Raw genomic sequence first — 26,218 nt, forward strand, 5'->3', positions numbered from 1 at the left:
TTAACATACAAGAACATGTTTAATTGTTTTGATTCATGTTGAAATAGATTCCATTGTGTTTGAGTGCGATTTCTTTGTCAAAATGGTGTTTTTTGTTGAATTCCCGATTTTTCCAGCGTGTCATGAAGTGAATCCAGTTCGTGACACTTCCCGATTTTTCCAGGGTGTCACGAAGTGAATCCAGTTCGTGACACTAGTGTCACGAACTGGAAATAACAATTTTACCATGTTGTTGATGTTTTTTATTCTATTCTTTCATAATTAAATAACAATTAATGTTGATACAATCAGGATGGAGTCGAGTGATTGCAGTTCATCAATACGTCGGAAGCCGCGCGTTTCAGGAAATATAGGAGGTGGTACCGAGCGTCGACGACCTCCTCATTCATGTTTGTGTGGTCTAAATTGAGTTGAACGAACTTCCTGGACTGCTGATAACCCTGGAAGACAATTCTATGGATGCCCCGAGTATAAATTTTTAATATGTTTCTCGTTATCCTAAAAACTGTCTAGAAATCTTATAAATAAGGAAATGTTTATATTCTTTTTAAGATTTTGTAAATAAATATTCTTTGGTTTATGGTTGTGACAGATAAAGAAATTCAATGGATGCGATTTTTTAGAATGGATTGACCCACCTATGTGCCCAAGATCGATTTAAATCATTCCAGGGCTACTAAGGAAGATAAATTCATTGGAAAACCAGATACCATCTTTTGTCGATGAAGACTTTAAACACGAAGAACCAATTGAAGCCAATGAATTAGAACAACTTATTGTATCTGAATTATTCAAGATTAAAATGCTGGTTGTTGTTGTTTTATTCGTAAGTATTGTGTTATTGTTCAAATGAGTCGAAGTGTATTGAATGGTTTAAAAAATGAAATTACATTTGATTTGGTCTGACTTTTGTTGGACTCGCCTGTGTAATGTGATATTGGAATTGTGATATTTCACCTTATGTGTCACGAAGTGATCTTAGTCCGTGATATTGAGTTGATTGTTAAGAATGGTTTATAAAACACAACTGTCACGAAATGAGGTCACTTTGTGACACATAAATTAATTTCGAAACAATACATAAAATTCTAAATTAAGAAATTGATGTCAAGACAATACATAAAGTTCTAAACACACATATATACAGTTATAAACACATAATTTTAAGTAGTCTCAACATTGACATTTCTACGCGTGTGTAGTTTTAGCGCTCTGTGTCGGTATAATTCGGTGGTCATCTTCTGTTGATACATGAGCATGTCCTCCGGTTTCAAATCAGACAACGGAAGGTCGTGCGCCAAAAACTCGGCAGTCTTGATCATAAACATGCCACAATCATTTCTGAAGGAACAAAAAACGCATGCTTTAAATTAAAATGTGTCATTAATAATGTAAAATTAAGAATTAAAATATTTACCCATGAGCAAAATAACAAAGTAAGCCGGCTGACGAATGAATACACTCCGTGACAAATGTGTCACGGAAAATGGTTAAGTTCGTGACCAATGTGTCACGAACCAGGATCCAAATGGGTTTGTAGACTAAGTGACGATAAAACCTACCGAGATTCAATCAAACACACACAAACATGCAACAAACACAAAAATCCTACCGAGATTCAATCAAACACTCACAAACATGCAAAAAAAACACAAAAACCTACCGAAATTCAATTAAACACACACAAACATGCAAGAATAATTCATGCAATAACACACAAATACACACAAACATTGTTCAACCAAATACACACATATACAAAAGACCCCGAAACACACACTCGTCCAAACACAAACATTGTTCAACCAAATATACAAACGAGCCCGAAACACACACAAATACACACAAACACACACTCGCCCAAACACAAATATACATAAACACATACTCGTTCAAACACACACTCGGCCAAACACTACACAGTGACACAAACACATACTCGGCCAAACACAACACATACTCGGTCAAACACTACAGATTGACACAAATACACACACGAGCCCGAATCTGAGGATAAATACACATAGATACACACAAACACACACTCGCCCAATCATAAATACACACAAACACCCAAAAAAAATTTGAGCCCGAAACCCTAAATCAAAGAATCTGATGTTAAATAGAGTTTTCAATCAATTTTAGGGTTTAATAGAGTTTTCAATAATCAATTTTGAGAAGTAAATAGAGTTTTTGCCTTTACCTCGATATGAAGATTAACACACGGCTGTTGTCTATTCTTCTCCTTCACCGATTTATTGCGAAAACTTCAAAATTCCAACAAAGAGATCGGCCGAGTTATTTGAACAAGAAAGAAAGAGAACGTGCGAAAGAGAATGGGCGATAGGTGGTCGCGGCTAATTTTTTTGAGCGAGAAACAAAGAGGTGCGAACTGGAAGAGAACGTGCGCGATTTTTTTGAGCGAGAAACAATGGGGGATCGTGAGAGAGAGAGAGAGAGAAGATGAGAGGTTTTTTTTTTTTTTTGGAAAAAGATGGAGAATAACCAGGAAGATGAGTTTGCATACCTTTAAAAGAATTATGAGGGTATAATAGTCTTTACATAATGGCCTAGGTACTACATGTGTCAATTTTTTGGTTTTGGGCTAAATTTAGTAAGTGACATTGAGATAGTATTATTAGTGTCAATTCCCCATTCATAAAAGTTGGATGGAATTTTGAATTCCATAATTCCAAAATTATTAAAAAATATATATTTGTAATGTTGTATTGAAGGGACTTATCTGAAAAAAAAGTTATTTTATTTATGGGCTGATACATGAAAGGAATTACAAAAATTGAAAAATAATTACAGAAAAATGCACATTTATGGTGGTGGGAGATCAACATTTTTGTCCCATTTTATTAAGGGTCTATTAGGTATATAACCGTATTTATAGTTTCATATTGCTATATAATTAACGTTTCGTAAATATTAGATAAATAGTCACGTCCATGTATTTACGTGTGTAAATTGACGTAAATACCTCTACCATTTTATTTCAATGGAAGGGCAAACCAGGAATGTCACGCCATTTTTAAGGTTATTTACCTAAAATTTACGAAACGTTGGCTATATAGCAATTCCAAACGTTTTAGTTGACTAGTTACCCAATTTTTTTTTTCTTTTATTAATTGTTGGCAGGACAATTGCACCACAAATATGACACTTTTCACAGTTTTGTAAATTAGGGCTGAGACTATGGTCGAAATATTTTCATATTTCGGATCGAGTACTCGTGTGAAACTTTGATCGTGGTTAGGCTCTTCCTCATCTTATGGCTATGAAGCGTTGGTGGTGCTTGTGGATTTTCGTCACAGTGAGATTAATTGATGGGAGGTTGCTCTTTTTCATCTACTTCATCAACCTCTTCGTCGTTGGAGGGAGACTGAATTGCGTCGTCATCTTGTTCGGCTTCATCTCAATAGTTTCGTAGATATTTGAATTGGTGTGTCATTTAGTATTCTTGAAAAAAATGGAGGGTGGTGCAAAATGGTGTGGAGAAACATTTAGGGAGATAAGAGTTAAAAAATGAGAGATTTGTAAGGGATTTGAAGTTATGAGTCATATCACATTCTTTTAAACCCTCGGTGTTTTTGTAATGAGTTTTGTTTTGTACGGATGGTGGATTTTACCGAGGTTGTGAATTATTTTTATCTAGAACGTCGAGATCGAAAAGATCAAGGAGAAGATATGTTGTATGAGGATGACATTTTTTTTTCATACTTTGTAATAAAAACAATGTGAAGTTGATAGAGAAATGAGAAATGCGTGAAAAAAAAACAAATGTTAATAAGGATTAAAAATTTATTTTGTTTTAAGTTTTCGGAGGCAGAAGTGATAAAAACGGACAAATAATTTTGGTCATTGGATCTCCAATGGCCAATAATACTATATAAAAAAATTAATATGAAAAATTAGACATCCAAATAATTATGAGGTGCAACCAGTTTTTTCTAATTTTCACACTTGGATGATTCGTCCAATCAGACTGTTGTGGAATGTGGAGCGTCCAACTTCCAACTTCCAATTTGTTTTTAGGAGACTGTCCAACCAAGAAAAGAGGTTCACATGCACAATTTTACAGTTGACAATGTCATTTATAAAGATAATAATTATTTATAATTTGAAAAAAAAAATATGATTTTTGAACAAATTTAATTAGCCTATTATATAAATCTTTTACTTTTTCTAAAAGGAATTATAAATCTTTTATTTTAATTAACCACACCCAAGCCATGTCCCCCACCTATTCTCTTTTTACAAAAATAACCCTCTCTCGAGTCAATATGATTAGATGCTTATCGATGCATGGGTGCTCTATCCTCTACCGCTCTTTCCACAAAGGAACGACGAAGAGGCTTTACTGAGCCCCATTTTCAAAAAGACATCAGATTCACTCTTTTTTAAAAAAAAAAAAAAAAAAATTATCACGGAACTACGTGTTTGGATTTTTTTTAAGACGGTTGGGGCTCTGCCGTTACCCCAATTTGCATTCTGGAGTTAAGGTATAGTATTAGGCCATTTTCCAAAAGAAATATGCAAGAATGAACAAGCAATAAAAATGTCATACTGAACGAATCAACAGTAAAACTACAAGTTAATTATTCGTTCTCGTAATCAATATACTATTGCATGAAGGACCCTAAATAGCGAAGACTTGAGTTTTGACCCCCCCATGTCAAGGGTATAAATAATATACCAAGTAAACTCTCAAGAGAATTTTCAATAATTTGTTCTTCAGTATACCGCAAATCGATCTGCTAATTTCATCCCCTATTAGAGTGAGCTCAGAGTTTTACTCCTTTCCATCAAGTCCTGGTTCCGCACTGAAAACGAATAATCCCTTCAACACGAAAACTAGTGTGAGCAGTGCTCAAGCAATAATCTTGTGGATTTCGGTAAAATCAAGACGAAAAAACACAATTTAAGAAACCAATTCGTCCATCACAATCGACGCGTCCTGCTCCATCTTTAAGCCTTGGCCATATGCAGCGATAAGAAGAGCCTCTGCTCTCCCTGTCAACAGAAGTATCGGAAGCCAAATATACTTATGGAATATTTGAAGTGAATAACAAATAATTTATTATTCATATAAATCGTCAAGAATTTTAATGGCAGTGTCAAATTTTCTTTTGATAACGTAACTTTGGCTATTTTCCCGAAAACTTGAAACTTTGATTATTTTGTGTTAGCCATTTCCAACATTTTGCTAATCAATTAGTTTCAAATGACTATGTTGTCTAGTTTCTCCAACAAAGGATATGTGTACATCATTTTTTTTTAATAGCCGTCGGTATCCAAAGTTTCACCGGACATTATTATTAGCGGCCCCGATATTTTAGCTTTGAGGGAGTCAAAAGGGAAAATTGTAATTGCCACTGAATCAGCAATCCCAGAATACATGTTCAATTGCATATATTCTTTGTCACTAATGTCTTGATCATAGCTCGGAGAGATGTTTCCTAAACTAGCATGACAGAAAGAAGAAATTAATCTAAAAACACTAGGCATGAAAGGAAAGAATCGGTACCATGATCCTTCTTTCTCTTCAACGACGAACTCAATGAAGGAAATAATGTCGAGGCAACTCTCCTGCTATCGTCCTGCCAAGTAACAATTAAAACATCAAGTATTTATGTTGATACGATTTTCTTGCTTGCTGATTCCATGAGTACATGACAGCTATACAATACGGAAGAAACAACTTAACCTTTTGGAATTCCCTTCCTAAGAGTTCAAACTTTTTTTTCCACAGCCTGGATGACACTGGTATGACGGAGAATCCCAGGGCAACCAAACTTCCTATCCATTGTCCGTATCCAAATCCTCCACTGTACCAGCCCTTCATTCAAAGAAGAAGAAGAAATTCTTAAGCTGCATAAGCTGAAACACTTCCCTTGTTGTGAGTATTTTTTATGTTATTTTAAAAACCCTCAATCCAAATCAGAACTGCAGAGTATAGATGACACCTTCCTCAAGCAATTGTTCTTTCTCAATTAGGGCATAGTTTTTATAGTGTACCCTTTAAAAAGAGCTATCAAGAGTAGCAACGATGATATATTTACTCAAAAGTAACGGTGGAGCATTGACTACATACAGGGAGTTAATGATTTACCAGCTTCCCATCTTGCGGGCAAGGAATCGCTTGCTCTATATACACAGTAGTTCCTGGGAGATGAAAGACGCCAATTATGGAATAGAACATCAAGGCAGATGATATATCGTAATTCGATTGCCATATTCATCGTAACAAGCTCAAGGATTCCTAAGCTAGTATAGATGGAAGCCATAAACTCATTTGACTAGAGCAGGGAGGACTACAAAACGACTTGGGATATCAAGTCAAACCTCTTTAACCTCATTGCAACAGACCTATTTAAGCCGTAAGAGGCTCAATACTTCTTAGAATTACGATGACCGCAGAAGAGAAACGGCGGGAAAAGGAGTTACTACCCAAAACTCAGAATTATGGTTCTAAGAACACACAACGATTCCCCAAAATCGTTACAGGACGATATGATAATCAATCATTAATCGAGATCTCACAAATAATCCGTGGCCAACTGGTCACGTACCGATGGGGGCATCGAAACTGCGAAGCAACTCAACGATGGATTTGGTATCCAAGCGTTTCCGAACAGACTTGCCGACCAACATTGGCAAGTTTGGAGAGTCAAATACCTGTAATGCATTTCAATTCATTGAATAGTCGTCCAAAACAACAACAAAAAAAACTTTGACTCTCAAAATCATGAAACCCTTCTTAAACCATCTTAAGAACCCTATTAAAATTGCACGTCATAGCCATTTTTTCTTACTTTATTGTATCGAAAAAAGAAAAAAAAAATCCTATCTTTTATGTCTTTCAAAGTTCTAACATGTATTCTTCCATGAAATTGGATGCTCGTGAAAGCTGACCTGAGCAGAGCAGTCGTCGGAGTTTCCCTTGAGGAGCGCCACAGCACCACGAGTGTCGGGGTCGATGCCGATGACCCATTCGCCGCCGCCGTCTCCGGCGAGTCTCGGAGGGGAACACGAGAGGGAGGCAACCCAGTCGTTCTTGAGCTTCTGTTGAGCTTCCTTGACCTTGACGCGGCATCTCGCCGGAGAAGAGGACGAGAAGGTTCTGGGTACGGGAGAGGAGAGGAAGACGAGGAAAGAGCGCGAGGATTTTGGCGGGAATTTGAAGCAGAGTGAGAGCGAATTCATGTCTGAAGTTGGGAGAGCATTGCAACCTGCGATGGCCATCCGAATTTGTGTGAGCGGGACAAATTAAAACGCTAACCTCACTTTATTTATTTGTTTATTAATTGTTATAAAAATTACTCATCTAATTTCTTTCTTTAGTGACGAGGTCAACTCCTCCTCAACTGATCTACATTCTTATCTCTAATTCTTAGGGATTCTGTGGTAAAAGAACATATTGGACTATAAAATAAGATTTTGTAGTAAAAGAACATATTCGGATTATATAAAACAATGTTACCCAATTTTTTTTTTCTTTCAATCTAGCGTTCACTTTACATTATGTCGATTGTGCACCTCTGCTTGAGATTAAAATGGCCACGGAGATCAGCGGTTTGACAATGGTCTCAGATTACAAGAATATAGCGACGAAACGACAACGGTCTCAGATTACAAGAATATAGCAACGGAATGGCAACGAAGTAGCTTGCCTAGAGCTTGGACCAAGCCTGCTTGAGAGCCGTCGCTCTCTTTAAGCTTTCTTAAGTTCGTTGTCTGAGCTCGAGTGAAAAAAAAAGGTGTCATGATCATTGGCAATATACCGTTACTAACCATTTCTTGCAAGGTCCATCAAACTCAAAAGGATCAATCATAATCACACAAAGCACATTTTATTTTTTTCTTGTCATTTTCAAAGACAATTGGCACTAGAACGAGAAGCACAAAAGTCCTAAAAGCGATCGCTTACGAGGAGCAGAGGTAGAGAACCAAAGCCCATCATGTGCTTGCTATGCCTCGAGTTCAGGAAGCTTTGACGGCAATATCTTGGTCGAGTTTCAAAATTAGTTACGCGCATCATCTATGCAATGGTGTTCCTGTCATCAAATCAGTCGAAACCCTTGTCGCCTAAAATAAATAAATTATGCAATGCTCTTACAACCCAACTTGCCATGAGAGTTGCAGGCATTATTTACAATCAATACATGAGTGTCGAAGCGCCATCGGAAGAATAACTCGTGTGAAGAAATGAAAATATATTCTCTCAAGGGTGTACTATGCACAAAATACAGAAATATGTAATGTTACGAGACGATTTTCTTAACAGCTTCTACCCCCCAAAAAAAAGCTCCAGGAAAAACTTCTTTTTTTTTTCTTCTTTTCCCAGTCTCTACTTCGGCTCAACCTTACAAACACTGGTCTTTCGAACGGCTCGTCTTCTGGATTGGATTTGGTTTATGTACTCGGAGATTAAGACATGGAATTTCGGAGCAAGGTTGCTTAGGGAAGATATGTTAAGACCCGCCTTCCTTAGGTCCCGCATGAGACACTTTTCAGCCTTCTGATAATGAGGTGCGCAGAGTGACGGAACCGTCGTTTTCAGGATCGGCTTACAGCATATCAGCGGCCCGCTCTGCATACTGAAAACAACACCAGTCAGAAGCAGGTTATGGATAGAACATGTGCGAATATGTACGTGTCTCTGTGTGTAATATCCTTTTCAATGAAATGCTTCCAAATCAGCAATACGGAATAACACAACAATAAAGGATTTCCTACATTTTAACTACGCAATGAATTAGGAGATACCCGAGAACACACAACTCAAGTTCAAAAGAGTCACAGTCATGATTAACACAAGTAACAAAGAGGGCAATTAAGTTACTGTCTGGTATGTGATTTGCCCACACCATATTCTGTTGAAACTCTTGTGTTGAAATAGATGGCCATGAAGCTAAACTAAAACTTATTCATACCGCCATATTCAAAATCGATTAAATAAGTGAGTCTAAAAAGAGATAGAGAGAGAAATAAAAAAATGAACCTCTTGACGACACAAGTGCAATTCGTGTAGAGCTGCTGGGTGTGATCGGATAGAATGTGAGTGTGACAGAACTTGGTCAAAGCCATGGCCTTGGATTTACACCCAAACGTAGTGCATTTCCAGGTCTCATCTCCTCCTCCGGCGACGCCATTCCCGTTGTTTGACCCTAACCCTAACCCTAGCTGCTCTTGCTTTGCATTGGCGTTGTCCTCGTCGTCCTTGAAGGGGCTTTTCCCGTAGGTCCAGTAGTAGTCCCTGTGCTTGGACTTGAGATCCTCCATTATCCCCCAGTAGTGTTGCCGATACACCCGAGCCAGCTGTTTCGCCCGCCGCGACCGCCGCGACAACACCTCGCGGCGGCTCAGCCACTCCGACTTCGCCAGCGCAGCGTCGCGCTCCGACCCTTCGATCCACATCGGAGGAGACGGGGGAGGCGACGGAGGAGCCTCCGCCGATTCCGCCGCCATGTCCAACCAGAAGTTCGAGACTCGGCAATTGGTTTCTTCTTCCTTTAACTACAAAGAGACGAATTTTATCACATTTACGGACATTTATCCATCGCAAGAACCTATTTTTTTTCAACCTGCGTTGCTCAATCGATTTCAAAGACATAAAAAAAAAAATACTCAGTGGCTGCAAAACAATCGATTCTTCAACCTACGTTTGGGATTAAAACAAGTGGAAATCGAGCAATGTACCTGTGCTCTAGGGTTATGTGAGGTGGCCGTAATTTCCTTGCAAAGGAACACGGCGGCCAGGCGAAATCGAGAAGTGGTGGCCGACCGAGATGGAGGAGTAACGACGGCGGACTGGGCCGAAGCGGCGGCGATTTTTACTTTTCTGATTATCGGAGGACTTCTAAGAGAGAGAGAGAGAAGAGAATTTTAGGGTTTTTTTGCCCTTTTTAGTCGACTTGGGTGATTCAAATTTTGGTCGAATAAAGGTTATTTAGGACAATTTTAGAGTGGTGCAGGTCCCACAAATCTCACGTGGAAAATATTCAAAAGTAGTTTTTAAATAATTGTTGATTTTACTGCTATTGAATGAATACCCATTTTATGGGGTTCACTTTTTTTCGTGATTCGTGCTCGTTTGATAATGATCATGGAAGTTATGATTTATGACTAACTTATCCTTATGTTTCGTTTGGGAAAATAGTGTCATGTATATTAGATTTAATAAGCCGTTAAATATCAAGATTAGATCTTAATGTTTAAAAATATCTAAATATGAACTTTTGACTCAAAATCGGACAAAAATACTTTTCTGAACCCTATACATCTCTCACACTTCATTTTTATCATTTCAATCACACTCAAATCCACTCAAATCCTCTCTACTTAAGCGGATTTCAAAAGAATCATGAGTAAGATTACTAACTTAATCATTTTTACAAAGTTTATGATTGTATATAATAAAAATTTATGACATCACGGCTACTTTAACTTTTCAGGTCTAAATTCTCTGAGTAGGGCTTCTTAAAAAAAAAAAAAAAAAAAAAAAAAAAAAGAGTTTTGTTTCATTTTATCAATGTATTTAATTTATTAATTTCTTTTTTTTTTTTTTTTATATAAAATATAGTCTATAAGGAAATCAACGGATTGGGCTCGTATATTTTGGTATTTTTCGATAGAATATAAATTCATTTGATCGGATGAAGTTTCTCTCTCAAATTAATCTTCAATTAATTTTGATTTTCATGGTTAATAAAAGATATCTATTTCTAAAAAATTTAAAAAAATCTACTAATGCAAACCTTCCTCTATACTAATTTGATCATGAATCTATACTCTAGAGAAAATCAACTTATAAAACTATATTGTGATAACTTAAACTTATAAGAAATTAAGATTGCTACCAACTTAATCTTCCTCTTTCCGGCACGACAAAGGTGGTGAGCTTAGAAGTTTTTTCATCGTTTTATCACCGCGCGATCATAGAGTACAATCCTATATTGAACCACGATCGATTCTAAATGTTGATCTATTTTTCAGTATTAACAATAATCGATGTGGCTTTTGACACCGAGGGCACCATAATTGGACCTATAATACATCACAATGAAATCCATGACTACATATCCACATTAGTAGACTTCGCGCACCCGGATATACTTTTGAGGGCCTAAAACCAATTCAGTTTGGGTCAACTGAAAGATTTTCGGCATTTTTCTTTATTTTTATTTTTTTGAGCGAGACCTTTCTTTTATTTTATTTGTTGTTTTCTTTAGATTTTTCACCGTCACTATCACTATTAGAGTTTTTATTTCCGCAATAAACTCTTCAACAATATTATCTATTTAGGAAAAAAATGTAGTAGTTAGGAAAATTTTGCCAAAATCAATCAAAAGTATAATCAGGGCAAAATAATTAGTGGATCACTCGCTTCTCTTTTCCCCTCATTTGCTGTATCTTCTCCCTCTTCCCTCCGGCCACCCACCCCCCAGCTGGGAAATATGGAGAAATGAACCATATTGTACTATCTCTTAAATAGACCTTTATGTAATTTTGTTGATTTAATATATAAACTTCACATATTTATTTCAATTATGAGTTTATGATTATAATTCTACGTTTTAAAACAACTCATAACAAATATAGAGTCTAGTATAGCCTTGCAAAACATCTCTTTCGAGTTTGATTAAATTATTTATTCACAACCTAAGAATTGAAAAGACAATCAAATCCAAGTAGTGATTGTTAGGATCACATGACACCTTGCAAATTTTTAAACTAGTTTTGAATTTTGTATTTAAGGTAAATAGAGAAAATAATTTAATTAATTCATTATATTTTTGCTAGCTCATGCTACCCCCCCCCCCCCCCCCCCCCCCCCCCCCCTTACTAGCAGAGTTCATAACGGGGCTTTGATTGGTTGGAAATTTGATTTCAAGTCATCAATGTTCACTTTAGCCGACACTAAAATCCTCACGAACACACTTTAGGTTTATAGAGTAAATTCTTGCTCGTGGTTGTTTGGTGTGCTTTTTGTAGTCATGGAGAATTGTTCCGGAGAATTGAAGAGCATATTTGGAGGGTCATCATTAATATTAATTTCCATCACGTTTAATAAACCTTTTTTGATCAGTGAGTGATCACGTGTCTTAATATTGCATGTTTCTTCTTATGGTTTCTATAAATGTGCTACTAGAGATAGTGATTTTTTTTTTTGGTAATTCCGCCATGCTAGTAATGTACATAAATGTTTTTAAAATCATAAAACTCGTTACAACATAGGATATAAGCTTGGCCGTGACCCCTTAGGCTACATAGAGAATTTGGTCATGAGAGAATAAACACATGTTATTTAGTTAATCATAAAGATTGTGATTATGAAAATTGATTTTTTTAATACATTTGATTCACTTGCACTCACAAATATTCATCGAGTTTATTCGTAGACTCTTTTTGTGATTGCTCTTGCGTTTTTCCATTGAAATAAGAAGGGACTTGAAGATTTGCATGCTACAAGACGTTGACAACATGTTTATTACTTTACAAATTAGTAACATGTATATTTTATTTAGATTTCTTAAATGTTGCATATGATTTTTTTTTTCTATAATATTTTTTCCGTGAATAATTGTTTTCAGTTATTTTTTTAAATGCTTTTCACACCTTTTTCATTCAATATTTTTCCTTTCCATCACTTTTTCCTATTTCGAGTTTCTGCTTTGCATGGCCTTTGCCGATTTGGGAATACTGAAATGTCATTGAAACCGAAAACGACATGTAAATCAAGCCGACTCAAACTTGCCATCAAGCTAGCACATATAAATCCAAAGTGCTATCGAACTAGCACTTGGACAAACATCTCATATGAATTAATAAAAATATTGAATAAACAATATTGTATCATGTTTCACAATATTTTAAATATTTTTCACTCTCCCGGGCCATCCAGGTGTTGGTATTCGAAGGAACTTGACATCGCTGCATAAACATCTACGAACTCAGCAGTATTCTGAGAAAAGATTTATAACCGAAAAAAGCATTAAAACGTAGACAAAACCGGGTGCCAAAACCTTATAATTTTATAGAATTCCAAATAAATATTGATTACTTCGATCCAGTACCTAATCTTCAACGAGCCTCAAGTCTCGAGCAATCTTCTTTTACAGTGTGAGCGTAGATGGTGCACCACTGATCTTACCACAGAATTGTACACCTTGTGACACCGGACAAGAATTGTACCTAAGAGGAAAAGTAGTAAGTAAACATGTAAAAATAATATCATTTTCGATGTACGTGGAAAAAATTCAAGTGTGACCCAGAGAATAATGTCCACAGTAGAGCACACCACCACTCACAGCAGGGTTTTCTTTTACCTTCATATTCTCCAACTTGGTTCACAATCCGTGACATTGTGGTACTTTTTTGTAGCATTTCCTGTACAAAAAAAGAAGGCCATAACAGATAACTATGTCAGAAACAAGAGCTCAAAGAAATATGTCAACAAAATAAAACTATTCGGGAAAAATAGTCGCTTGCCTTCACGTCGAAGACAGTCAATCAAAGCTCGTGCTGTAAAACAACAGAAGAGGAATGTATCACCGCATCGATTATGATTCAGAATATTTCAGTGATCAACGTCGTTTCCTTTTGAAACAATCTTCAGTGCGGTCCCACTGACAATCCAAGCAGTGGCCTCGGGTTGATGCTCGAAGGGCTTGAGCGAATGCTGAGTTCCGTCTTCCGATTTCACACCGTACACGAACGGAAGTCGGAGCGCCAGAAAACTCTCCGGCGGTAACACCACTTCACGCCCGAGACTAAATTGAAGCTTCTGCTCGTGCCTAGGGCTCATCACCTGAGGCAAACACGAGGCCTGAAAAAAAAAAAAAAAAAAAAAACCAATTACGGAATTTCAACTTCAAAACTACACCAAAGGAAATAGATTCGTACTGAGACACTAATAGGACTGACTTGGACCTCGAATTGAACAATAGGGCAGGTCATCAATACAGTCGGAAACGGAGGTGTAACCTACAAAAGAAGAATCGCGAGTTTTCAAACCGACAATAATACTCTTGAATTATGCTAGAGTTATTTTGCCTACCAGAAAAATCCTTTGAAGCTGCGATACCGTCCCGGCAAACTTAGCTTTTGGCGGCTCTTGATTGTTCTTCGAATTCCTGCAGTGTGGGCAATTCATGTAGAGCGGCAGGTTCCGATTCAGCATTGAGACAGCCTGTTCATTGTCGTCAACACGACCACGATCGAGGCTCCCGAGATCGTGGACCAGGAGTTTCGACGACCCCTCATCTATGCCTGTTCCTCCTTGCTCCTTTGACTTGTCAACGGTATTTCTCTCCTTCTTGAAAGGTTTTCTGCGGCGACTGTTGCCGTTGAGTTTTGGAGGGTTTGCGGGTCTCTGGTCCGAACCATCACCAGAAGATAGAGCATGAGGCTCTTCAGATGATTGATAGAATTTCCCGAGATCCTTGAGATGGTCTGGATTCAGAATGAAGCGATGGCCGCGAGGGCACTCGTGTTCGAATCCCACATACACAGCTACATTCGTAATTGATGGGTTTCTTCTACCAGGATTGTGGTGAGCTGGGGCTATATAACTACCTAACCGTGGATAGAGATCTCCATTTGAGCTGGATCGATGGTCGGTGTTGGTCCCATTTGAGCTGCCAGGAGCAATCGGAGTACCCTCGGATTTTCTTGATCCTCGATATTGATCATCGCTCTTGCTCTGCCTAACGCTGCTCGTATTTAAAGTCGAGGGTTGTTGTTTCTTCGGCTGAAGGGGAGGAAATTCAGAATTCCGAGCCGCCGATCCTGCAACAACTTCGGCAAAAGGTTTCCTCATTGTCACATTCGGCAGACCTTTACCGAAACTAATTCTCTTTTCGTCGAGCACCATTACGGTCTCAGACGGTTTCCTTTGGGCTTCAACTTCAGAGGGCGTATCCGTACTCGCTCCCGGTTCAAACTTGGATTCGGTACTCGACTGAATAACCGAACCCAGGGTTGGTCTGCTCTCGCCTTTCTGGTTCTCAACAACGCTGTTCCATTTCAAAAGAAACTTGTGAGCAACACAAAACCCACTCTGAAGCAAGCCTTTAGAAGGCTCGTAGTATTTTGCACCCCCGATGCGGACCAAACTCCACGAGTCGGCCAAGTTCGGCAGTTGAGCCGCGGGAAGGAGCTTGTCACAGTCTTCGGAGCAATCAGAGGCTGATTCGAAGTCAAACGGGTCTAGCCTCAGTCTCCTCGAACGCCCACAAGCACAAGCGTGGAGGAAAACATATCCGCTACAATGCGGCTTAGCTTCCGATCCCGAGACCGCCTCGCCGCTCGGAAGATCGTGTATCCGGTGCACACACGGCTTCCCCGTCAAACTAACGGCGCCGCACAGTTGTCTCCCGGATTTCCACACGGCCGTGCACTCGGCCTCCAACTTCTTCGCGTACCGTTGCACCGCCGGTCCTTTCACCATCGAGTGGAAAGCACTCAGAGCCCTCTCGAGGCTCGCTTCATGTGTCGAGCTCGGATAACAAGGAGGCAAGTCTTTCAGGTACGCCGCTCTCGCGGCTGGAAGATTCCGTTCACACCACATGGTTGAAAATCTCGAGTTCAGACCTTTGCCGCTCCCTAACCAGGAGGCGGCGACGTCTAGCGGATCGGCAACGGGTTCGGGCGGCAGCGGAATATTACTCCTGGGTTGGGGTTTTCTTTTGCTTATTCCGATTTCGTCCAAGCTCCCAACTTTTGCAGAGAGAAGGCCGTTCAGAATGAGCCGAGTAGAAGATAGCCAAGCCTCGAGGCTTGGGAGTTCGGGCGTAGCAAACGCCTTTCCGGATCGGATCGAAGCGGAAACGGCGGCGGCAGCGGCGGCGGCAGCGACCATTCCGATGCCGCCGCTTGAATTTCCGACCACAGACCCTTTCCCTCTCAGAATATCCGACTGTCTGTATATGAAATCCTTCACGTCGGCCATGTCCTCTTTCGCCGCAAACTGACCGTGGCTTTCGAGGAGAAGAGAATCCGAGGTCGCTTTCCCGTTCAAAACATCTTCCACGAGACGAGTCGCGAACTCGAGAGGCTCCGCGATCTGGTTGGCCGACCTATCTAACAACACGACGGCCCGCGATGAGTCGAGAGAGAACAAAGGCGCTGAGCTGGAAACGGTTCTACATTTCTTGATCAGAAAACGGATTTGGGATTCCAGAGAAGTCTGCAGAGTCTTCTTGAACCCGCTTTCAGATCTACTCACTGGGCGAGCGAGAACAACTACCGGACCGGAAACTTTACTCGGCAAGCTTGGCCTTGTTAAACCTTCCAAACTAGACTGGCTATCGCCAACATTGGAACCGGGATTCGGCATATCTGAGAAATCTTCTACGAAGACAAACATCAGAACCGGAGTACAATGCCCCGGGAATAAAGAGGTGTGAGAACTCAAACCAGACATGAGCGAAACCGAAGTCCCTGTCCGACTCAAGATGCTACGGTTTTTGGCCGGGGAAGAAGTATTGGAGGCTGATGTGGCGGGCCTTGAGGAAGGAGGCCTCGAACCGGGCGTCGCGATTTGGGATCTCACAAATGGGGCCAAGCCATTCTTGGCTGCTTGCAATACTCGAAATCTTTTCAGCAGTTGAGTGTCAAAGCGTACACCATCTTGAATATATATAATCACATGGCATACCTGCATTTTCCGTTACAGTTTTATCAGCGCACAGACACATGGGAATTTTGCCTCCGAATTTCAACCCGAAACAGGTTTCTAACATCATTTTCTTGATTATTGCACCCCCCCAATTACATCCCTGTTCATATCCAATCCAAATTCTTTAACCAACTCAGCCTACTAATTCATAGGCTAAAGCAGATTAAAAAAATCACAAACTTTCCTAACGATCTCATATTTCCCAATTCTTATAAATGATGTCTTGTACATTGAGAGACTGCCCAAAATCAGTTAATTTTTGTTTTTGTTTTCTCAGATCCAACCATTGGGAACTTCAACATTACAAGCTTCATCAAGACACAATTTTTAAAAACTAGTTTAAAGAAAAATGAACGCAGAAAAAGAACAGCTTGCGAATTGAAGAATACTCACCGAGAACATGACTAACATTCCTTGAAGGTCACCGAACTCAAGCTCTTCCTCTTCCACGGCCGACCCGAAGCCAAAGCACGAACTCGAAGAGAATTGCAAGAACAAGATACCCTTTTCTTCGTCGTGGTAGTAGCTGATCCTCCGGCGCTCGAACCAGCCCCGTAGCTCTTCATTGTCCGTGACGAGACTCGTATCGGAATGCCCAGAACCGAAAACGTTGGCGTCGACGATCCCATTGACGAGGTGGTTCGTGACGGTGGGTCTTCGGCCGATGAAGCCGACCACCACGACGCCATTGGAGGGCAAATAAGGTTGTGGGTCCGAAGAGCTTGATGGGACGTGGTGGGCGCTGGAGGTTGAAGACGAAGATTGCGAGCGAACCAGGACTCGCACGGAGGAGGAAGAAGAAGAGTTGGGGTTTTGCTTGTTGGAGTGTGACACTTCCATGGATGGACTTTGAAGACCAAACGCTGTAGAGAACTCCCTTTGTTTTCACTTAATTTTCTTTCGCTTTGGACCGCCCTTGAGAGAAATTCTGGGTTATTATTGGGGCTTGCAACTAAACTTGATTAACATGCTAAACTAAACTTAATATTCTTTTTGGCGAAGAAACTAATCACAATTAATTGGTGTCCGCTGACTCCCTAGCCACTTGGCTGCTTGTTTGGCGGTCATAATGCGGGGCTGCTCGGGGATGCAGGGCTGTTTAGCGGCTCGGTAGCTCAATGGTCTCGGGCTCACGTGATATCTCATGTTTGTTTTGTTGGACTTCTCTAGATGCTTTTCGGGCAACGTTTTTTCGGTGACTTCTTAATGCGTTTTCAGGGAACGGTTGTATTGTGTCTTTGGAATGACATTTTCGCTTCAAACGTCTTAATTTGTGGTATATAAATATCCGTGTTTTATTGCGCTACACATCTCTTTTCATATTTTTCTACACCTCTTCTCTATCATTTTTACTACACATCTCTCTTACACATTTCTCTCCATCTCACGACCACAAATAGATAAACATTTTCCTTCATTTCTATCTAGAATTGGAAGAAAATCACTCTCAAACCCACTTTACTCTACGTATTCCTTCACACACATAGACTCAATGTCATATTGTATGTCCTCTCATGGATCAATTATCTAGCTCTTCACCACATCCCATCATTTCCTTGTCTCAACTCTTTTGACTTAGGAAATAAGAAGCCAAATCACCAAAGAAGGTCATTCAGAGGTAGTCTACAAGAGGATGGTCTTTTCCAAAGCTCCTTGGAAATCATGACCCATTATCGAGCTTGTTTCCATAGTTGTGATTTCCTTGCGATCTAGGAATCGACCTCCACTACCACCATAGTTGTCCTCTCATGGTGACTAAGAGCTTGTGGAAATCAATTCTCCATCTCTTCACCTATTTGAGAGGCACATCCCATCATTTTCTTGTCTCAACTCTTTTGACTTAGGAAAGAAGAACCCAAATCATCAAAGAAGGTCATTCAGAGGTCGTCACCAAGAGGACGGTCTTTTCCAAAGCTCCTTGGAAATCACAACCCATTATCGGGCTTGTCTCCATAGTCATGATTTCCTTGCGATCTAGGAATCGACCTCCACCGACACCACAGTTGAGACCAAAGAGAAGGCAATTGCCCCTTTTTCACGGTGTACATGCTCGGATCCCACCACGGTGCGTGCATCGCAAATTTGATGCAAAAAACCGCATCAACAATAACTTTGAAAATTAAATATATTAAAATTACTAAAATTTAGCTATGATTAACCAAAGTTTTTATTATATGACATAAAATACTAACCCTCCAAATATATTAAAATTCATAGCTTTCAATTAATAAATATGTTTATTATTTGCAAACTACGAATATATTTCTTGAGAAATAACCCTCCAAACGACTAACAATACTCTCTCTCTCTCTCTCTCTCTCTATCTCTCTCTCTCTTCTAGGTTTTTTTTAAGATCCCCTAGCCGCCAAAACGCTCTCTCTCCCTAGGACTGTGGGTGGCGACAATGGAAAGTCTTCTCAATAGCTCATCGTAGAAATTGGGGGAGGGACATTAACAGAGCCATATTTTAAAGGGTGAGGGTCGTCGGAGGTGGGAAACGGGCAATTGAATCTCTCGACGGCAAAGCGATGGTCGGAGTCAATGATGATCGAAGGGAATTTTTGGTGCTCTCTCTAGTTGCGTTTTGCTTCTTGTCTCGTTCAAAATTTCTATGGCCAGTGTCCAACAAAGTTGAATACCAAGTTTTAGTTTGTCGTTAAAATTTGTTGTGTTTTTTTTTTTTTTAATTGTGCTACATTTTTTTAGATGTTTATTTCTTGTTTTGGTTTAACTTTGAGTCTATATTGTTGGGTCAATAATTATTACGTTTCTTTGTAAATCATGTTATTACACCTACCGTTTTTGTCTAAATATAGTTTGGTATTCTCAGGAATGCCTATTAATTGTAGAATTGTTTATGAATGAGTCGTTTGTGTGCCAATTATCCATGAACCGTTTTGGTTCCAATTAATTGGAAAATACATTTCCATGTTCGCTTTCATATGGGTCGGGATTGTTATATGATTTAGGAGTCTTTCAAAATCAACTTTAAAATATGATAATTATAAAAATCTTACCTGTCCCCATGAGCTCAATATTTGGATCTATCAATATATTCAAAGAGAAATTTCATCTTGTATACCTCAAAATTGGAAAAATATCAATATTAGACCTATTAACTTAAAAATATACAAAATTGGACTTTGGACTTAAATTCGGACAAAAATGCCCTTTTAGCTCTAATTTCCGATGAATATCATTTGAATTCATCGGAACTCATCGGAAATTAGAATAGTTCTGATGATTTGGGCTAATTTTACAAAAAAAAAAAAACAGGTCTTTAGACGTCACTCTATAATAAAGCGACGTTAACTCTTTGTAAAGCATAGAATATAAAGTTATAATTGATTTAAAAATGTTTTAAAAAATGAATGTAGATGTTTAAAGATTTTTTATTCGGAGAAATAAAGTTTTTAGTTACGGTTTGTATTGAATTTTTATTCATAATTGACTATTTGAAGTATCTGTTTAAAAAACTGATGTCAATTATAATTTTTTATATTCTATGTTTTACAAAGAGTTAACGTCGTTTTATTATAGAGTGACGTCTAAAGACCATTTTTTTTTTTTGTAAAATCAGCTCAAATCTAATGAGTTCAGATTAAATTAATCGGAACTCATAAGATTTTTTTTGGAAATTAGAGGTTAAATTGGCTAAAAATGTATTTTTGTTCGAATTTGGATCAAAAGTTCAAGTTTAGATATTTTTCAACTAAGAGGTCTAATCTTGATATTTTTCTAATTTTAAAGTCTACAAAATAAAATTTCTCAATGACTTGATTGGGTTACTGGAAAGGCACGTCCGAATCTCGAAATACACTCAACATGTTACTACTATATGTATTAGGATGATGGTGTACTTTCCTTTAAGAGGACATGAAGTGAAAGAGAGGAGTGTCACCTTTAACGTGAAATTCCCTCTTTGCTTTGTTAGTTGGTGATATACAGTAAATTCAATTATATTTTTTGTTAGCTTAAAAAAGAATGGAAAAAACTCTATAGGTATGTCTGAATGAAAAAAATTCGACTTCTTTACTCAACTCAAAATTTAGCTATAACCTTCGAGCAAAAAAAAAAAAAAAAATCTATAATCATATTGTCCGTTACAGATAAATTTAATTTACTGGTACTGAATTTATAAGTCGTCGCTAGTAATATTTTTTGAAACATCAGCTAGTAATTGGATAGGCATGAAGATAACGTGTGAGCTGTGAAGTATATATAATATAAACGAGGTTATCTCTACCAATTTGAATTTTTCATTGATCAAAGTCAATTGCTCCAACAAGAATAATAACGTTATTTAACCAGGCATTCCAAAATCATAATTTTTATTGTGAATGCATGGTTTTATAATCTACAGAAATGGCAAATTTTTATTATTCTTATTGAAGTTTAAAGAATATTTTTCTTTGTAATTTCTGCTTAAAATATTGAATGTAATCAATATACATATATATATATATATAAATAAATAAATAAATATATGAATGAAAAATAGAAAATAAAAAAATATATCTGTTGTGAAATTTCAACAAATTCATTAATTTCACAAGTAAGTTATATATAGAAAAAAGAAGTCAGTAGTCTTCGCAATAATAATTTATTCTGTTCCTCTTAATTTAAGTAAAAGCCAATTTAATATACACCTCTCCCGATCGGTTGTTATGGCAACTAATTCTTAACCAATCACATGTTACATTACCCGGGGTTACAAATTTACAATATTAGTCCCTCTCTCTCTCTCTCTACTGTATATATATGTGTATATATACATATATATTGAAAGGTTGGAATTGAAAGGAAAGAAAGATTTGGGTGGCAGTGGGAGACTAATTCATACCATAAACAATTCAGAAGAAAGAAATTGAATATATATATATATATATATATATATATGTACAGCTACACACATCCCACTCTTTCTCTGTATTCCAATTCTTTCCTTGATTTCCCCATTATTATTTTTCTTTTCCCTTTTCCCCCCTTTTCTTTATTCTCAATAAAACCCTGCACAACAACATAGATAGATATAGTGATCATCTTCTACACAAACACACACACACGTTTTCAAATATGGAAGAAGAGTCAGTGTCTCATAATCACGATGATAATTACCACCGAGAGCTGGTCGGCTCATCGTCCAATACATGTACGACGACGATGAAAGGCAAGCGGCGCCACAACGGCACGGCCGGCTCTTCCTCCTCCGCCGACGTGTCATCGTCCACGTCATCCTCAGGCGACCTGACCGAGGAAGAGGAGGACATGGCGAAGTGCCTGATCCTCTTGGCTCAAGGCCATCACAAGCACCACAGCAGAGTTGAAGGTTACGAGTGCAAAACCTGCAACCGGACTTTCCATTCCTTCCAAGCCCTCGGCGGCCACCGCGCGAGCCACAAGAAGCCCAAGACCGACCATAGCAAAAAGCCGCCTCAGCCAGAACCGTCAGATCATCATCAAAGTCACAACATCTTGATGTTCATCAACGCCAACAGGAATTCCACGGCTCAAAAGGTACACGAGTGCTCGATCTGCGGCGCGGAGTTCACCTCCGGCCAAGCCCTCGGCGGCCACATGAGGCGCCACAGAGCCCCGGCCCCACCGCCGCCGCCGATTTCCAAGGCCAATAGTATTTTGGCTTTGGATCTAAACCTTCCGGCGCCGCCTGAGGACGACGGTCACCGGACCTCCGCTTTCGTCTTCTCAGCCTCGCCGGCTTTGGTGGACTGTCATAATTGATTTGATGAGTAATCATATAATTAGGTGGTGTGATAATAAGAAGAAGAAAAAAAAAATTAAATATCATTTGTGTATCATTCTTAATTAAAGATCGTGAGTCATATTGTGAATTAATTATGTATACTCTTTTTGTTATATGTGATTTTTTGTTATTATAATATTCCCACAATAACAGCTTGTGTATAGAAGAACTATTATTGGCTATTATTATAAGGGTCAAGCGGCTAAATGGTCAAATAGAACTTAAGGATTTGCAAAATAGCCAAAGTTTATCAAGTATAAGCAAAATAGCCAAGCTGCGATTATTAATCCAGGCAGGATTAAATTTAATCCACACAAAATATCGGGATTAAATTTAATCCAGGCAGGATTAATTTAGTCCAGGGATGAGAGTAATGGCTATTTTGGTTAACCTAATGAAACTATGGCTATTTTGCAAAAGTCATAGTTTGAATTGGCTAGTTCATGCCATTTTTCCTTATTATAATGAATTATACGATGGGAATTGTTGATGTTGTTACAATTTACAAATGCTTTGATGTGACCAACTTGTCGAAGTAGCAATACTTTGAGTAAGTAAGTGGTTAGTGTTGTGTATGGTTGCCTTTTATTCACGAAAAGTGGTTGATGATATGTATACATGTGTATATGGGTGACTTTATTTTCTTTTTCGCTTTTTAAAATATATTCAGATTATTATTATTTTTTTAATTTTATTTATTTATTCATGTGGAGAAGCTGCGCGGGGCACCCAAAATAGGGGAATGAAAATAGAGAAATGATGAGAGACTGTGTGCATCGTCGTGGCCAGGGCTTGGCAACACCACCACCACAATAAAAAGTCATAGATTATATTTCTCTTTTTTTTTAATTTTATTTTTATCGTTGTTCCTTTCCTTTCTTTTAGATTATTATATTTATATTAATAAATTTTGTATGAATATAATTCATATGACAATGGTCTATTGCGTTACATGACAAGAATAGATGGATAGCAGCTGAGTTGGTAACTGCAGATGCCATGTATGTTATCCACACGTATATATCTCTCACTCACTCTCTTATATTATAATATAATATCATATCTATATATCTTATTATATAGTTATCATTTAAACTTTGAAGATCCAACTCAAATTCAGTTCTTATTAGCTCAACATATCCACCTAATTAACTAACCAGATACATACGTATGATCCAAGAAATTTGCAAGTAGCTTCAACAAACCCTCGAAAAAGTTAACTTCTTTTTTAATAATAATAATATCATGGAGTTTGAGATAATCCATCTGAGCTAGCGATAAATCTCATAAATAATGATCACTTTCTCTTTCTCTTGTATATTGTGGTCCACATCCCATGCCCACAATATGATACTCCCAAGAAAGATACTCAACTCATACACAAGCATTTTGGCAACGAACTTATCCATGTAATATGGTCTCTACGTGATTTAGGCCCCACCAATATTTTCCATTTTCATTGTAAATTTGTGATATATATACCTCTCACTCTCACTCTCACTCTCACTTACACTCACTCTCACTCACTCCTGCTGTGTTTGTGTATATACGAATCGAATCAAGTTCCAAGTTCTTTCAGTTCTACTAGTAACTTGATCAGTCCATTTTATTTTTAGGGTGATTTATTCTCTTCCATTTTCCATTTAATGACTGATTTGTTCTTTTTTTATCTTTTCTTTTCCACACGTATACCTTTGAGAATTAAAATACATTTTCCTTCTTAAAAGACACAGCATCATGTATATTTGTGTGTATATATGTAAAGGAAAATATAACTAAGTAGGCCGTATTCTAAATGTTGAGATTAATTTTTTGTCAACGTTTCATTAAAATTTCAAATATAGCCACACTCGATAACCGTGGAAGTTATAATACTATTTACGTGTATGTGTAAACAACTTTGTTTGTAGCCAACATTTTCACGTTACTAATTAACATATATAGCCTCTACTATGTTAATTAATTATCTATAATGCGTTGAATTTTTTAAAAACAAAATCAATTTGGTGTATGTAAATAGATGGCCATGTGTCTTGTTTGAATCCACGATTTAATGAATTAGTTATTTTAAAATTAAATCAGAATATTGCACATGTATATCAGGCAGTTTTTTTTTTTTTTTTTTTTTTTTTTTTAATTTCAAAATTAAAATGTATATATTTATTCAGAGTAATGTATAGCCTTATTTTAGGAGATCAGTTCTTTCAACATAAATTCAAATATTTCAGCAGTTTTCATCTCTCGTTCGTTCCGGTATGATATTCTGATTTATTTTTTAAGCATTTTGGAAATCGAGTTGAATATTCTGGTTTATTTTTTAGAATACTTTTTTCAAACCTGAAGGAAGTTACTTTATTATGGGTGTGTCAGATTATAAATCACGTGAATTGATTTTTTTAAAATTAAGTTGTAATTTATTAATTGATGCTGTTTGATTTGTTTCCCGTTTTTTATTTGAAATCGCCAAACATGAACTAATTAACCACTTTTAAATGCAACTGATTCTTATGTGGGATTTTTTTTTTTTTTTTTTTTCATCTTAAAACGTGGACTATAGACGGTTTTTTTCTCTCAGGGTTTCAATATTAAGGGCACAAGTGACGTTTTCTTCCTGTTAATTTTTGTTATTAGAGGCTAATTTGAAAAAGAAACTTAACGTTGACTTGATAGCAAAATCATAATTTGCAAATGGCCAAATAGCTAACAGAGTCCATATATGAGAATATGATTATGTGAACTTGTTCTCACTATAGTTGAGTATTTTTGTATTTTTTAATAAAGTATTTTTGTATTTAAATAAGATTGTTATGTGCACGTCTTGCATAATTAATGCGAAACATGTAAGTGAACCAAACATGTGAGTGTACATATATTGCGTGAAATGTCCAAATTCAAAATATGAGAGAGAGAGAGATTATGATTGAGATTAATTGGACACTACTAGTGGCAACATGTGGGAAGGCAGCTTATTGCATTTGATATATATATATATATATATATATATATATATATATATATATATATATATAATACACACCGTATAATAGAATTACTCTCACATATAATCCATTATTTTCTATGGTGATGATAAAAAATGAAGGCTCATCACTCTCATTATTGGCTCTGAGTGTTGATGACCAAAAAATAATTGCAACTTTTGTCTCGACGAGGGTTAGTTATGTAAAGTAGAAAATGACGAAAAGAGGTTACTGATGATTATTGTTGCAATATAAGCCTAAAACCCCCTGAATTTTTATTGTAGAAAAATATTTTTTTCTATATCTATCCCTCACCCCTAAAAAAGAAAAAGAAAGTACTCTAAGTTAGTCCTCCCTGTCTAATTTTTTGTCTCTCTCCGTTAGCGTCGATGATAGGTGAAAAAATAAAACAAAAAATTGGCTAGATAAGCCTTAAAAACAGTGACAATTGTGTTTTAGCCAACGTTTGGTTAATTTTTTGTAAATGGCCATTGTGCCTACGTGGCAGGAAATTAACTCTTTTTTTGTTACTGAATTGCCCTTATTAATTGCGCATTCATTTTTAAATTGAGGCAGTTTTAATTTGAAATTTGAAATGTATTAATTGGTTTTTATTTTCGGAATAAACATTTTTTGGAAAGCAGTTATTGCATTTTAGTTATGTTGGACGTGTGTTTTGGTCTGTGTATATCGGCATTAATGGTAATGATTCCCTGAAATTCTGGACGTGTAAATGGAAATTTTCACGTTAATTGATTTGGCAGCTTATTTACAATACAAATAACC

General features: G+C 37.5%; 4 protein-coding genes across 10 annotated transcripts; 1 reads left to right on the top strand and 3 right to left on the bottom strand.

The window, feature by feature from the left end:
* Positions 1–4,548: 4,548 nt before the first annotated feature.
* On the bottom strand, positions 4,549–8,017 carry LOC149381167 (Holliday junction resolvase MOC1, chloroplastic-like). 3 transcript variants are annotated; one of them, XM_089600694.1, is made up of 8 exons: positions 7,937–8,017; positions 6,922–7,238; positions 6,579–6,684; positions 6,119–6,171; positions 5,714–5,845; positions 5,534–5,606; positions 4,937–5,019; positions 4,549–4,846 (listed from the first exon to the last, which is right to left on the bottom strand). In XM_089600694.1, exons 2-8 carry the CDS (start codon positions 7,210–7,212, stop codon positions 4,799–4,801), a joined length of 786 nt encoding a protein of 261 aa, XP_089456820.1. In that variant the 5' UTR covers positions 7,213–7,238; positions 7,937–8,017; the 3' UTR covers positions 4,549–4,798. The 3 variants fall into 3 exon arrangements, with proteins under 3 accessions (XP_089456820.1, XP_089456818.1, XP_089456819.1); XM_089600692.1 differs by lacking the exon at positions 7,937–8,017 and having other exon boundaries at positions 6,922–7,352; XM_089600693.1 differs by lacking the exon at positions 7,937–8,017 and having other exon boundaries at positions 4,925–5,019; positions 6,922–7,349.
* On the bottom strand, positions 7,841–9,926 carry LOC149381168 (uncharacterized). 2 transcript variants are annotated; one of them, XM_089600696.1, is made up of 3 exons: positions 9,709–9,926; positions 9,011–9,525; positions 7,841–8,606 (listed from the first exon to the last, which is right to left on the bottom strand). In XM_089600696.1, the coding sequence occupies exons 2-3, from the start codon at positions 9,475–9,477 to the stop codon at positions 8,357–8,359; spliced, it is 717 nt and encodes a 238-aa protein (XP_089456822.1). In that variant the 5' UTR covers positions 9,478–9,525; positions 9,709–9,926; the 3' UTR covers positions 7,841–8,356. The 2 variants fall into 2 exon arrangements, with proteins under 2 accessions (XP_089456822.1, XP_089456821.1); XM_089600695.1 differs by having other exon boundaries at positions 9,011–9,593.
* Positions 9,927–12,774: 2,848 nt separating this feature from the next.
* LOC149381169 (uncharacterized) lies at positions 12,775–17,743 on the bottom strand. 4 transcript variants are annotated; one of them, XM_089601096.1, is made up of 7 exons: positions 17,084–17,743; positions 14,069–16,669; positions 13,942–13,995; positions 13,501–13,837; positions 13,338–13,398; positions 13,086–13,203; positions 12,775–12,973 (listed from the first exon to the last, which is right to left on the bottom strand). In XM_089601096.1, exons 1-4 carry the CDS (start codon positions 17,528–17,530, stop codon positions 13,589–13,591), a joined length of 3,351 nt encoding a protein of 1,116 aa, XP_089457222.1. In that variant the 5' UTR covers positions 17,531–17,743; the 3' UTR covers positions 12,775–12,973; positions 13,086–13,203; positions 13,338–13,398; positions 13,501–13,588. The 4 variants fall into 4 exon arrangements, with proteins under 4 accessions (XP_089457222.1, XP_089457221.1, XP_089457220.1 ...); XM_089601095.1 differs by having other exon boundaries at positions 12,775–12,942; positions 13,936–13,995; XM_089601094.1 differs by having other exon boundaries at positions 13,936–13,995.
* A 3,843-nt stretch (positions 17,744–21,586) lies between these two features.
* On the top strand, positions 21,587–22,590 carry LOC149381170 (zinc finger protein ZAT5-like). The gene has a single exon (XM_089600770.1). The coding sequence runs from the start codon at positions 21,767–21,769 to the stop codon at positions 22,430–22,432; it is 666 nt and encodes a 221-aa protein (XP_089456896.1). The 5' UTR covers positions 21,587–21,766; the 3' UTR covers positions 22,433–22,590.
* The last annotated feature ends 3,628 nt before the right edge of the window (positions 22,591–26,218 follow it).

This window comes from Urtica dioica, chromosome 11, assembly GCF_054948205.1.
Source record: "Urtica dioica subsp. dioica isolate 48M chromosome 11, U.dioica_male_clone48M_v1_H2, whole genome shotgun sequence".
Taxonomy (NCBI): Eukaryota; Viridiplantae; Streptophyta; class Magnoliopsida; order Rosales; family Urticaceae; genus Urtica; species Urtica dioica.